At 53.8% G+C, this 13,298-nt stretch overlaps 1 protein-coding gene across 1 annotated transcript in view; it reads right to left on the bottom strand.

The window, feature by feature from the left end:
• Nucleotides 1–2,177: 2,177 nt before the first annotated feature.
• LOC144950268 (fibronectin type III domain-containing protein 5b-like) overlaps nucleotides 2,178–13,298 on the bottom strand; it is a 35,111-nt gene continuing 23,990 nt past the window's right edge. Inside the window, exons 4-6 of the mRNA XM_078880338.1 lie at nucleotides 10,204–10,296; nucleotides 9,508–9,641; nucleotides 2,178–4,339 (exon numbers count right to left, since the gene is read on the bottom strand). Of these exons, the coding sequence (XP_078736464.1) occupies nucleotides 4,301–4,339; nucleotides 9,508–9,641; nucleotides 10,204–10,296 (266 nt within the window). The 3' untranslated portion in view covers nucleotides 2,178–4,300. The remainder of the gene's footprint in view (nucleotides 4,340–9,507; nucleotides 9,642–10,203; nucleotides 10,297–13,298) is intronic.

The raw sequence follows: 13,298 nt of genomic DNA, 5'->3' as shown, positions 1-13,298 counted from the left end.
TTCAAATCCCGGTCGCAGAATGTTGGAATATATTATTAAATAACGTGAATAATTTAATCACATTTAAGTTAAGTAATATTCATTACAATAATAACAGAATTCTCCAATTAATTCCCCCAGCAAACAAGCATCGCTGAATCTCACGAGATTGTTTTCAACGGGGCCCTGCCACATTCAGATGTTGGGCTAATTTCACTTAATTAATGGAAAGGAAAAAAAACTACCATTAATTTTTGTGTCACAATTATTAATTAAAGTGTTTAAAATTTCGGGAATGTCTCTCCCCCCCCCCCCCGCAAGATGCATTTGTGCTGGAAACTCAGAAGTTAATACGAATCTGGTATGGATGGGGGTTTTTTTGTTGTTAACTGCTTAAAATGAAATCGCTTTAATGAACACAATCGCATTGGGGATTGTCACCTCATATTAACACAAATTTAGAATAATTATTATAACGTATGAATCATAACGTTTTGACCCGGCTTGGATTTAGGAGTGTAAGCGAGAATGCATACTGGATACGCAGGTGCATGCCACACGCAAGGACACGTTCCAAGCTTCAGGCAGGCAGGGTCACGTCATGGCAACGGGGATTCTTTTTTGTTTAAACATTCTCCACATCCAGGCCATCATGCGCTGTGCCCGACTTGAGCTCCCGCTTAACCTGCAACTACAAGCGCATTGCTTCCGCTGTAATTTACGAACAAGTTCACAGTTCTGCTGTAGGTGTCTTTTTTTAGGGGTTTCTTTTGTTAAAAACGAGAGATAGGTGTTTGGAAAAAGAAAACACAAACTCTTGGTCGTATTTACAGGAACTTTGCACATCCGCGCGTCGACATCGTTGAATGAACTCCATTTCTTTTTGTGATCCATCAAATTTCCTCAAAACCGCCCAGGGAAACTGTACAAGCTTAAACGGGTTTAAGGGTCGAAGAAGGTCAAAGGTCAAGTTTTGTAAAGAAAATTCAAATGCGTTAGGCAGGAGGTGTCTGTCTGTGTGTGTGTGTAAGGGTTGCCACTTGAGTCATCATGTGATGAAGAAGACTTATCCCACGATCGCGAAAGAGGAGAGAGCTCCCTGTAAACGCGTCGTCTTGAGTGGTGGATCATCATCATCATCATCACAACGACGACGACGACTACATAGTGGACAAAAACCAGGACTTTTAATGTCACACCCTCACTCACTCGCCCGACTCACCCACTCTTACTCATCCACTCACTCGCCTCTCAACTTACCCACTCATCCATCTACTCATCCACTCACCCATCCGCTGACCCACGCACCCACTCACCCATCCGCTGACCCACCCAACCCACTGACCCACCCACCCACTCACCCATGCACTCACCCATCCGCTGACCCACCCAACCCACTGACCCACCCACCCACTCACCCATCCGCTGACCCACCCAACCCACTGACCCACGCACCCACTCACCCATCCGCTGACCCACCCAACCCACTGACCCACCACCCACTCACCCATGCACTCACCCACGCACCCACTCACCCATCCGCTGACCCACCCAACCCACTGACCCACCACCCACTCACCCATGCACTCACCCACGCACCCACTCACCCATCCGCTGACGAACCCAACCCACTGATCCATCCACTCACTTACCCATGCAATGACCCACACACCCACTCACCCATCCGCTGACGAACCCAACCCACTGACCCACCCACTCACTCACCCATGCACTGACCCACCCAACCCACTGACCCACCCACTCACTCACCCATCCGCTGACCCACCCAACCCACTGACCCACCCACTGACCCACCCACTCACTCACCCACGCACCCACTCACCCATCCGCTGACCCACCCAACCCACTGACCCACCCACTCACTCACCCACGCACCCACTCACCCATCCGCTAACTCACCCAACCCACTGATCCACCCACTCACTCACCCATGCACTGACCCACACACCCACTCACCCATGCACTCACCCACGCACCCACTCACCCATCCCCTGACCCACCCAACCCACTGACCCACCCACCCACTCACCCATGCACTGACCCACGCACCCACTCACCCATCCGCTGACGAACCCAACCCACTGACCCACCCACTCACTCACCCACGCACCCACTCACCCATCCGCTGACGAACCCAACCCACTGACCCACCCACCCACTCACCCATGCACTCACCCACGCACCCACTCACCCATCCGCTAACCCACCCAACCCACTGATCCACCCACTCACTCACCCATGCACTGACACACCCACCCACTCACCTATCCACTACATGTGAACTCATTGTCTCGAGTGATGCATCATCATCATCATCGTCACGATTGCTATTCATTACGCCACTGACAAACACCGGGACTGGTAATGTGCCGGGAAGACTTGGAGATGTCCCAGTAGCAGCAGCGGCCTCACTCGACAAAGAGGGAAGCTCCCTGGTGAACACCAGGACGGGTGGCAACCCTGCCGTGCATGTGTGCGTGCGTGCTTCCAGGATTGTTGTACACAATGGTTAAATACTTTTTTTCAGTTCAAGTCAAATATGCATTTGGCCGTCTTTTTTTTTCGCCCCTCTTCTCAACAATGCAGGATAATTGTGCATGCGTGTGTTTTATATACATACAGAGCGTAGAGGCCCCCCCCCCATCAATAATCTTCCCCTTGCGTGAGCATGGCTCTCGGGATCCAGCGTAAAATGTCCCGAGCGAGGGGTTGGATCCCGCTTAATGCCGAGGCATTATTGCTACGGCTGTGATCATCACCACCGCTGGATTGAAACTTGAACACGACTACCCCCACGTTTATCCACTGCCACGTGTCCAAGCCAGCCCCGGGGCTATCATGGAACGTGTGGTTTTTCCATTGGGCCTGGTTTGCCGAGCCGAGCACAGAAACCAATTGGCGACACGCCGCTGGCTTCACGAGAAGACTTCTGAAACTGGCACCAGGTGGGCGAGGAAGGGGGGCGGAGCCAAGCAGGGGCGGGACTAACGACGCGTCTGTTGCGTGTGACGTCACTCGGGGGGAACACTGCGACGGTGCAGCGTCATGGCACGGCGAGTGACGTAGGCGGGGGGGGGGGGAAAAACATGGCGTCTACCGGGCCAACCCGGCATGGCCCCGGCACGGCCACCTAGCACTGGTCAGCTGTGCAGTGGAAAAAAAAAAAGAGGTAAGGAATTTGGAGCAGCCCATGAAACGGAAATCGTCCCAGAGAGTTTAGGCCGCCTCCTCAACTTGGCAGCCCAACTTTGGGCTGTCAGGTTGATCAGCCCTTGGGTAGATCCACTGCTAAAACGAAGGCCCTTCCAAGTCCATCTCAGGTCATAACCATACCACCTCATCCCATCTCAAATGATTCTAAGGGCACCCCCGGCGACAGCTGTCCCTGTTTGGCGCAAGGCGACTGCGGCGCCCGGCCTGCAAAGTGGGCTGTTACGTCCGCCGGTAAGTGCGGGGCGTGGAGGTCGGTTGCCGTGTTGCGGTCGCGTTCCGAGTTGTTTCGTGGCATCGATTTTTTACAAATTTAGCAAAACGCCGACCGCGACGCCGACACGCGGTGGCCTCCTCGTGTCGCGACGACGACGTCCGGGGGGACCTTTAGCGTCCACTGCCACGCGGACGGCACGTGCACGTCACGCGGTTAACTTGCGTTGCGCTACACGGTCGACAGAGGCGCGGGCCCACCGGATTCGAAACTGCAAATGTCTGCAACGAGCAGGAAAATGCACCACCTGCTGGGCCAGGTGTGGCAGACGAGACGAGAAAAACAACGTGTCCAGCTTTCTGGGCGGGTCGCGATCACGGACCAGCCCTGCGAAAGTAAAACATCCACCCACACCCCGCTCCCCCCCCCATTAATTAAGCGATATCCGTTACGCTCGTACAGCGGAGTCACAGAAGTGCTCTCCACTCACCACTCCACCACTACTGTCCACGTGTGCGGAACAGACGTCACTTTCAAAAGCTCTCAGAGGTAACTCTGCAATGTCCGCTTCAGCGGATTCCATTCTCTAACAACACGGATTTGGGGGAGGGGGGAGGGGGAGAACAGCAGGAAGGCAGGGGCGGCGATCACACCCCACTGCAAGATTTTCCCGAACGGATTCCGCGTCTCAGCGCGGACGGCGCGACGTGCGGCAATCGTGGGTCGAAAGGAGAACGATCAAATTAGTTACGGGAAAGGAAGCGTCGACGATCACGAATCCACAGCTCTCCTGGCGCGCTCTCTCGCTCTCTCGCTCCCCTCGGGTGTCGCGTTGCCTCGCTCACGGGGAGTTCTCTCTCTCTCCCCCCGAGGAGGTCATACTTCGATGATGTTGATCGTTGGCGTCTTCGTGTACTGCGCACGGGACACGGAGACAAACGCCGGCACGGTCAGCGACGCGCGACGTACGTAAAGACCGATGGAATGAAAAATCACCATCAGCTGCTTTCAACGATACAAGTCCTCTTCTTCTTGATTCTTTCGGTAAAGTCACGTAGAAGGAAAATAATAAAATAATAAACATAAAACAATAAAATAATTCTCACGATGTTTCGGCTACAACGCAAGCAGCCGTCCTCAGGTGAAGAATGAAACGCCACCCAGCTTGGAGCGTATATTTAAGCTGGGTTGGAGGTGGAAGAAGAGCGCCTTGACAAAATAATTTGCATATCAAGAGGAATTTAGCATATTTATGGGAAATGCGTAGGAGGTGGGCGAGGGGGTTTCAAAGTCATATTATGCCCATGCATTATGCAGGATCAGCAGCACCAAAGGGAGGGGGTAGGGGTAGCATTAACAAAGGGAGGGCATGTTAATAGTATGTAGAAGCAACGAAACATGTGAATGGGAGAGCGGTGAAAGGAGACCCGCAGCGAAGCAAATAATCCATTCCCTGTGGAGAACACAAGATACACAGTCAATGCCAGTGAGTGGACTGCGGTCTGAAAGTCACCGTAAACGTGAACAAGCCATCGCCGCCACCTCTCGCGATCCCCGCGATCTGCCCAGCATCTTTGCACCTTTCAGGAATGCATCCCCAGCCAATTACCGAACCGACAGCGACAACATTTGCATCAACATACGCATTTTAACCTTCCGATAAGAACGATATATTTTTGTTCCTAAATACATTTATGAAAGCGCCTTCCTACAAAAAAGGAACTCAATGCCCTGGATGGCAAAAATAAACGACCCAAAAACAAACGTGACCCCCCCCCAAACGTGCGACCAAATCATTACACCGACATCGCTAATTACTAATTAAGACGGTCTCCACCTCGGTGACGTTCGTCATTAACGCCCAGAATTCTTTGTTGGTGGGGGGGGGCAGGGGGGAGAGAGACAGGGGGGGCGGCGGAGGGGCCACTGACCCATCGACAATACGACACATCGACAATACGGATAACGAGGTTACTCAATGTGATCGTTAAAATATCGGCGACCCCCCGTGACCCTGTCCGGTGCAGGAAAGACCACGTGGATCCATCACGGAGCGAGGCCCCCCTCCCCCCTCCCCCCCCTCCCACTCCCCCCTCCCCCCTGCCCCCTCCCCCCGTCCTGTGGAATCCCTTGCCCGCGTCATTAACGACCATTACGTAAATTGGGAATGCGTTAGCACGCTTGTATCGGTGCGGATTCTATTACAGCACATGGATTTTTATTTTTTGTGTCGCTTCGTATTGTCAGCAAGGACCATTACATGAATTATCGTGCATGTACACAATTTCATATGTAAAGATAAAGACAAAGATGCCCCGTATAGCCTTAACAGACTGTGGGGGCAAGTGCTGTTAGCGAGCACCTATGTAGGCTGGACAGGTGCACAAGGCGATGGGTGGCCAGCACCACGCCCGACCGCCTTTGTCTCCCCAGTGGCGATGTTTACACACCGCACTAGGTACTCATTTCAGGCTGAGTCGACCTAGGGGAGGCCCAGGAGCGGTTCAGATCATCGTCACCGGTGTTGGCCGTGAGCGGGAATCGAACTCGGGTCGCTGCGTTCGTAGCGCAGCGCGCTAACCGCTGCACCACCGCTCCCCATCTATACATATATACACACACACAGTCGTACCACAATTTATATTTGTATATTCTGTATAATGCATCGTGGCGGCAATATGGCCAGGCGATAGTGCGCTTGCCGCTTGCAGCCAGGGAATCTTTCGACGCATTAGCACGCTTGGATGTGTGCGTATTCTATTAGAGAAGCATGGATTTTTGGTTCATTTAGAAAAAAAAATGCGTGTAGTTTCGTATTGGCAGCACGGGCCATTACGTGAATTATCGCGCTTGTACACAATTCCATATGCGTCTGTGTGTATATATATATAAGACAAAGACCCCCCCGTATAGCCTTAACAGATTGGTGGGGCAAGTGCTTTTAGCGGGGCATCTATGAAGGCCGGAACGGTACACGAGGGGGTGGGTGGCCAGCAACCCGGCACGGCCGCCTTTGTCTCCCGGTACTCATTTGAGGCCAAGTCGACCTAGGGGAGACCCACAACCGGTTTAGATAATCGTCACTGGTGGTGGTGGTGGCCGTGATGAGAAGCAATGGAACTTGGGTCGCCACGTTCGTCGCGTAGCGCAATGCTAACCACGATGCAACCGTTCCCCACACAAAGACAAAGATCCCCCGTGTAGCCTTAACAGACTGTTGGGGCAAGTGCTGCTAGCGAGCACCTATAAAGGCCGGCACGGCACACGAGGGGGTGGGTGGCCAACACCACGCCCGATGTTTACACACCGCACCGGGTACTCATTTGAGGCTGAGTCGACCTAGGGGAGGCCCAGAACCGGTTCATATAATCGTCACTGGGTGTTTGCCGTGAGCGGGAATCGAACCCGGGTCGCCGGGTTCGTAGCGCAGCGTAGCGCTAACCGCTGCACCACCGCTCCCCTACAACACACACACACACGCGGTCACACGCGTTCACACACAATCACACTTCCCATCGTACGGTGTTGCAGCTCCAGGGAAGAAGAAGTGAAGCTCACCATTTGCATTCAGGGCTGCACGGCTCGGGAATTTGCGTCCGTGCGCACAAAGACACCCCAGGTAGCCTTCGCAGACTGTTGGGGGCAAGTGCCGCTAGCGAGGAGCCACCTATGAAGGCCGGCACGGCACACGAGGGGGTGGGGTGACCAGCACCACGCCCGGCCGCCTTTGTCTCCCTAGTGACGACGTTTACACATCGCACCAGGTACTCATTTGAGGCTGAGTCGACCTTGGGGAGGCCGACGACCGGATCAGATAATCGTCACTGGTGTTGGCCGTGAGCGGGAACCGAACCCGGGTCGCCAGATTTGTAGTGCAGCGTGCTAACCGCTACACTACATCTCCCTAATCAAACACACACGAAAAGACAAAGATCCCCCGTATAGCCTTGACAGACTGTAGGGGCAAGTGCTGTTACCGCGCGCCTATGAAGGCCGGCACGGCACACGAGGGGGTGGGTGGCCAGCACCACGCCCGACCGCCTTTGTCTCCCCAGTGGCGATATTTACACACCGCACCAGGTACTCATTTAAGGCTGAGTCGACCTAGGGGAGGCCCAGGACCAGTTCAGATAATCGTCACTGGAGTTGGCCGTGAGCGGGAAACGAACCCGGGTCGCCAGGATCATAGCGCAGCGCGCTAACCACTACACTACCACTACACTACCACTACCCACAGACACACACAGACACACACACGCACACATACAGACATACACAGACACACACACGCACACACAGAGAGAGGCGTGCACACCTCACAGACACTTTGCGGTAATCTTCATCTATCACTCGATGCCTGTGCCCGTGTGTTCATTCGCACGCTTTGCAATGCACGCGCGTTTTGCCGACAACAACAACAGCGGTCGTGTAAACATTCCTGTTCATGTTGACGTAAAGCTTTGCGTGACTGTGGGAATTTATGTTCTTGGGGTCGTTCGGTTAAAGTCACGTACACAGGTTCAAATAAAATAACAAAAATAACAAAAAAAACTATGACGTTTCAATCGAAAGGTCGTAGTATTTTGTTATTTTTGTTATTTTCTTTGAAGCTATCTACGTGACTTTCACCGAAAGACCCATAGAATATATAATCTTAAGGAATCTTAAGTTACGATGAAAGCCTGTAGTACAAATAGGTGAGTTGTAAGACGACGATTTGAAAGGTGAAACACTCAGAATCCCGAATGGAGCGAGGAAGGGGACTCCACTATCGCGGAGTCTGGCTGCAGGAGGCTCCATCTCTAATAAAACAACACCACCACCACAACCACCACCACAACCACAACCACCACCACAACCACCACCACCACAACCACCACCACAACCACCACAACCACCACCACAACCACCACAACCACAACCACCACCACCACAATCACAACCACCACCCACCCCCCACCCAGCCCCAGGGTGGGGCTGGGTGGGGGGTGGGAGGGGTGGGGCTGGGTGGGGGGTGGGAGGGGTGGGGCTGGGTGGGGAGGGGCTGGTCACCCCGTGGTGCCCTTATAAAACTCAACGTTTAACCTACTCACGCCGGCTTGTGCCCGCCCTCACAGTCGGGCATATTTGCGGAATACACCACGCCGCCGTTGACCCTGGCCATTGACCGAGCAACCCGACGTTCCTACCAGCTCCCTCCGCAGGAATGTGTTAAAACACTTTTAGAAACGCCAGCAAAGCGAGGCATTAGAGGTATCGAAACGAAGGCAAGCACCAGCCTCTCGTCGTTAGGAAGAGAGACAGCGTCAGTCTCAGGTCGAGCCGTTACGTAAAATGAAATAACGAAATTTTGGTGACATTACGCACGCAGGCTTCAAAGGTCAAGCCGAGGTCGACGGCACCACCCAGCATTCTGACCTCAGACTTACTTACCGACCCCTCTTCGCTCCCTGTGGAGCACTAGGCCGCAACAAGCCCACGCGATGCCGGACGGTCTTTAGCAGCTTTCTCTACGAGACTTCTGACCAAATGACAGTCTCACATGTGGCCATTCGAAAACCATCCAATTGATGCCCCTTGATGTGGAGAGCCAAACAACATCATCTCTGTCGTGTCGCAACTGTACTTAAGAAAAGTTGAGGCGCATCCACGACTTGACCTCAGCAAGATGACGTTGACTTCTCCCGACATGTAAGCAAACACCGTCAACATAATCGGATGGCTGACGCACAGGCGAACCGCCCTTAACAGACGATTACCGAGCACCCTGCAGTGACGCGAGAGCGAGGCCTACTGAAGGAGATGCCGATATATTTTTTTCCGAGGGCCGTCCCTTGCCTGTGATGGAATTCTCCACGGCCTACTTGCTGTACCTGCCACCTAGCAAGCGAGACTCACATCCAGGGCTTGAACCCAGGTGCAGTACGCGGCGGTGTTTGCTCAAGAGTCTCCGACACGGCCATTATGAACCGGGTGAGATCTAGACCGAGGCTGAGGATCTAGGAGTTGCCCACAGGTAAGTAGCTGTGCTGGCTTTGAGCGTATCCGACACGGCCATTATGAACCCCGCCCTGTCCGGCTACCTTGCCGCGCTTGATGCTGTCCTCGGAGCGGTCTGGAGAGCTCTCGCTGGAGGAGATCTTCACCTTCTCCTTGCTCTCCTTCGAGTCGTTGTCCTTGATGATGTCATACTGGCGGCAGAAGTGGGCGATGACAGCTGGGGGAGGTGGGGGGGGACAGAGGGGAGGGGAGACAGTGGTGATGATTGTGGTGGTGGTGGTGGTGGTGATATTGTGGAGAGCAGAAGTGCAGCGGTTAACGACCCGAGTTTGATTCCCGCTCACGGCCAACATCGGTGACAGTTATCTGAGCGAGTTCTGGGCCTCCCCTAGGTCGAGTCAGCCTCAAATGAGTACTTGGTGCGGCGTGTAAACATCGCCACTAGGGAGACAAAGGCGTCTGGGAGTGGTGGTTGGCCACCCACCCCCTTGTGTGCCGTGTCAGCCTTCGTAGGTGCTCGCTAACAGCACTTGCCGCTACAGTCTGTTAAGGCAATACTGGGGGGGTCTTTGTATTTAGTGATGATAGCGTTGGTAAATCTGGCCTGACTAGCACCGCCAGGTGAGTGTGGCCACTCACCTGGCAGCGCGGCCACTCACCTGGCGAACCATCCACTCACCTGGTGAACCATCCACTCACCTGGCGGTCCACCCACTCACCTGGCAAACCGGCTACTCACCTGGCGGTCCACCCACTCACCTGGAGAACCAGCCACTCACCTGCCCACATGACGAGCACCAGGACGATGATGATCATTTCTCCCGTCATGAGTTCCCGGTTGTCGAGAGCGTTCATCTGGACGTCCGACGCCCCTGGGAGGGAACACGCGGCGACGGAGAAGTGACCGTTGATGCACAGCCTCAGAACGCCAAAGGTCAGCAACAAACAGCACCATTGAAATTCAGAATAAATTTTTTTCTTTCTATTTGCTAACGTGTATATTTTACCGACATTGCATCCTGGGTAACTCACGATGCCATGCACCGTGACCTTTGTAATAGATAAGAGATATACTAATAGGGGTTTTCCCATTTTTTCTGGCAACAAAACTGACACCTTTTGCAAGGAATCATGCTTACATAAACCACAATACTTGCAGTCAAATGCAAACAAAAAACAATACTCTGATAATGTATGCATTGTCTTTGAAACGGATTGGTCCACACCAGAGACAGCTTTCTTTAGAGCCTAGTCTCATATGGTGTTCGACCAGATGACGCCAAAAGGCGCACAGTTCAAAGACAACGCACTACCAGAGTAATGAGAGCTCGGGGTGAGCAGGTACATCATGGGGACCTCCTTTGCCAGTACCAAAATATACTAATAGGGGTTTTTTCTGTTGCCAGAAAAAAGGGGACAAACCCTATTAGTATATTTTGGTACTGGCAAAGGAGGTCCCATGAGATAAACAAGAGAGTTAGAGAAGTGAGCACACTATGCATGGGGTTGGGTGGCCAGCACAACGCCCGACCACCTTTGTCTCCCCAGTGGCGATGTTTACACACTGCACCAGGTAGTCATTTGAGGCCGAGTCGACGTAGGGGAGGCCCAGGACCGGTTCAGATAATCGTCACCAAAGCTGGCCGCTGGTTCCGGAGCGCAGCGGGTAACCGCTACACTACCGCTCCCCACTCGCACACACACACACACGCGGGCACGGACAAAGACAAAGGTCCCCCGTATAGCCTTCACAGCCTTGTGGGGAAAGTGCTGTAAGCGAGCACCTATGAAGGCCGGCACGGCACGTGAGCGGCGTGGGTGCCCAGCACCTCGCACGACCGTCTTTGTCTCCCCAATGGCGATGTTTACAATACACCTCGCCAGCTATGTGTTGGTTGCCGAGTCGGCCTAGGGAATGCCCAGACGTGGTTCAGAGAGACACGCAGACACAGGCCTACACACACACACAAACATATTTCTGGATGACTTAACAGAGACACAGGCAGGCAGGCACACACAGAGACAGGCGGACAGAAATAGGCAGACACAAACCACAGGCACAGACAGAGACACACAAGAGACACACACAAGAGACACACACAAGAGACACACACAAGAGACACACAAGAGACACACACAAGAGACACACAAGAGACATACAAGAGACACACAAGAGACACAGACAAGAGACACACAAGAGACACACACAAGAGACACACACACAAGAGACACACACAAGAGACACACACACAAGAGACACACACAAGAGACACACAAGAGACACACAAGAGACACACACAAGAGACACACACACAAGAGACACACACAAGAGACACACACACAAGAGACACACACAAGAGACACACAAGAGACACACAAGAGACACACACACAAGAGACACACACAAGAGACACACACACAAGAGACACACACAAGAGACACACACAAGAGACACACACAAGAGACACACAAGAGACACACAAGAGACACACACAAGAGACACACAAATACCATCCCCCGCACTCGTGGAGAGAGCATCATCAGCCCTACTATGCAGAGAGCCCCAGCACTTAGCCAAATTACATGCAGCAGCAGCAGCAGCAGCAACAGTCGCAGCAGCAGCAGCAGCAGCATCACCTTTTCTCGTTTCATATTTGTAACATCATCGGGTACAAAGACACGAGACGACAGGCCCGTGTTCATCGAGCACGGCCTTGCACCTGGCTCTCAAGTGAGCCGGGCCGGCTCAAAGCCAATGCGCTTGCATACCGAGAGCCAGGCCCCTCCGTCCCAGCGAGCGGCGACTCCGACACGAGCCACGAGCCGGAGTCTGAGCCAGAGGTCGCAAACGGGTTTTGATTCCTTACCCGTACCCTACCCGATACCCGGCTACCCGTACCCGGCCGGGTATCGGGTAGGGTACGGGTATCGGGTACCTGATTGCGACCTCTGGGATGAAGCCATGTTGCAGGCGCGGGTGGGTTGATTCTAGGAACTTGAATTGTGAGAAGAGACAAGACGTTGGGAAATGAGTGACAAACGGTGACTCACCAGTGACTCACGGCCTACCCGTACCCGGCCGCACCAGGGTCGCAAACGGGTACCCGTACCCGGCTGGCCGGGTACGGGTAGCCGGGTATCGGGTAGGGTACGGGTACCGATTGTTTTAGCGCTTGCCTCCAATTGTCTTAGCGCTTGCCACCAATTGATCGGCGACAACCGCCGTTCGCCAGGATGTTGCGGTGACGTTGCCGCCATGTGGCGGGGGGTGACATCCACCACGGTGCTCGTGCCAGGCTAGGTGCACCTCGAGGCCAGACAAAGTGTCGAAGGCTCTCTGCGGGCAGGAGGTCACGGGACAGATCCAGGTGTTATGGGTTGACCGACTGGACGAACAAAGGTCCCCCGTATAGCTTTAGCATACTTTAGGGGCAAGAGCTGAGAGCGAGTATCACCTATGAAGGCCGGCAAGGCACACGAGGGGGTGGGTGGCCAGCACCACGCTTGGCCACCTTTGTCTCCCCAGTGACGATGCTTACACACCGCACTGGGCACTAATTTGAGGCCGAGTTGACCTAGGGGACGCCCAGAACCCGTTCAGATAATCGTCACTGGTGTTGGCCGTGAGCGGGAATCGAACCCGGGTCGCGGGGCTCCAAGCGCAGCGCGCTAACCGCTACACCACCGCTCCCCGCACAAAGATCCCCCGTATAGCCTTACCGGTGCCTCCAACTCGCTCCCCACACACGCTCGCACACACTCGCATGCATTTCGTTAAGTGTTCTCATTCCATTAACATTGGGAGTGATTAATTTAGCTAGCGCTGCATGTGACGGAAAAGAGCATTGCCTGAGTAAAAAGCAGCTCTGAGTGA

Source organism: Lampetra fluviatilis, chromosome 57 (genome assembly GCF_964198595.1).
Source record: "Lampetra fluviatilis chromosome 57, kcLamFluv1.1, whole genome shotgun sequence".
In the NCBI taxonomy this organism is placed as follows: Eukaryota; Metazoa; Chordata; class Hyperoartia; order Petromyzontiformes; family Petromyzontidae; genus Lampetra; species Lampetra fluviatilis.
This window is presented reverse-complemented; position numbering and strand designations above follow the sequence as displayed.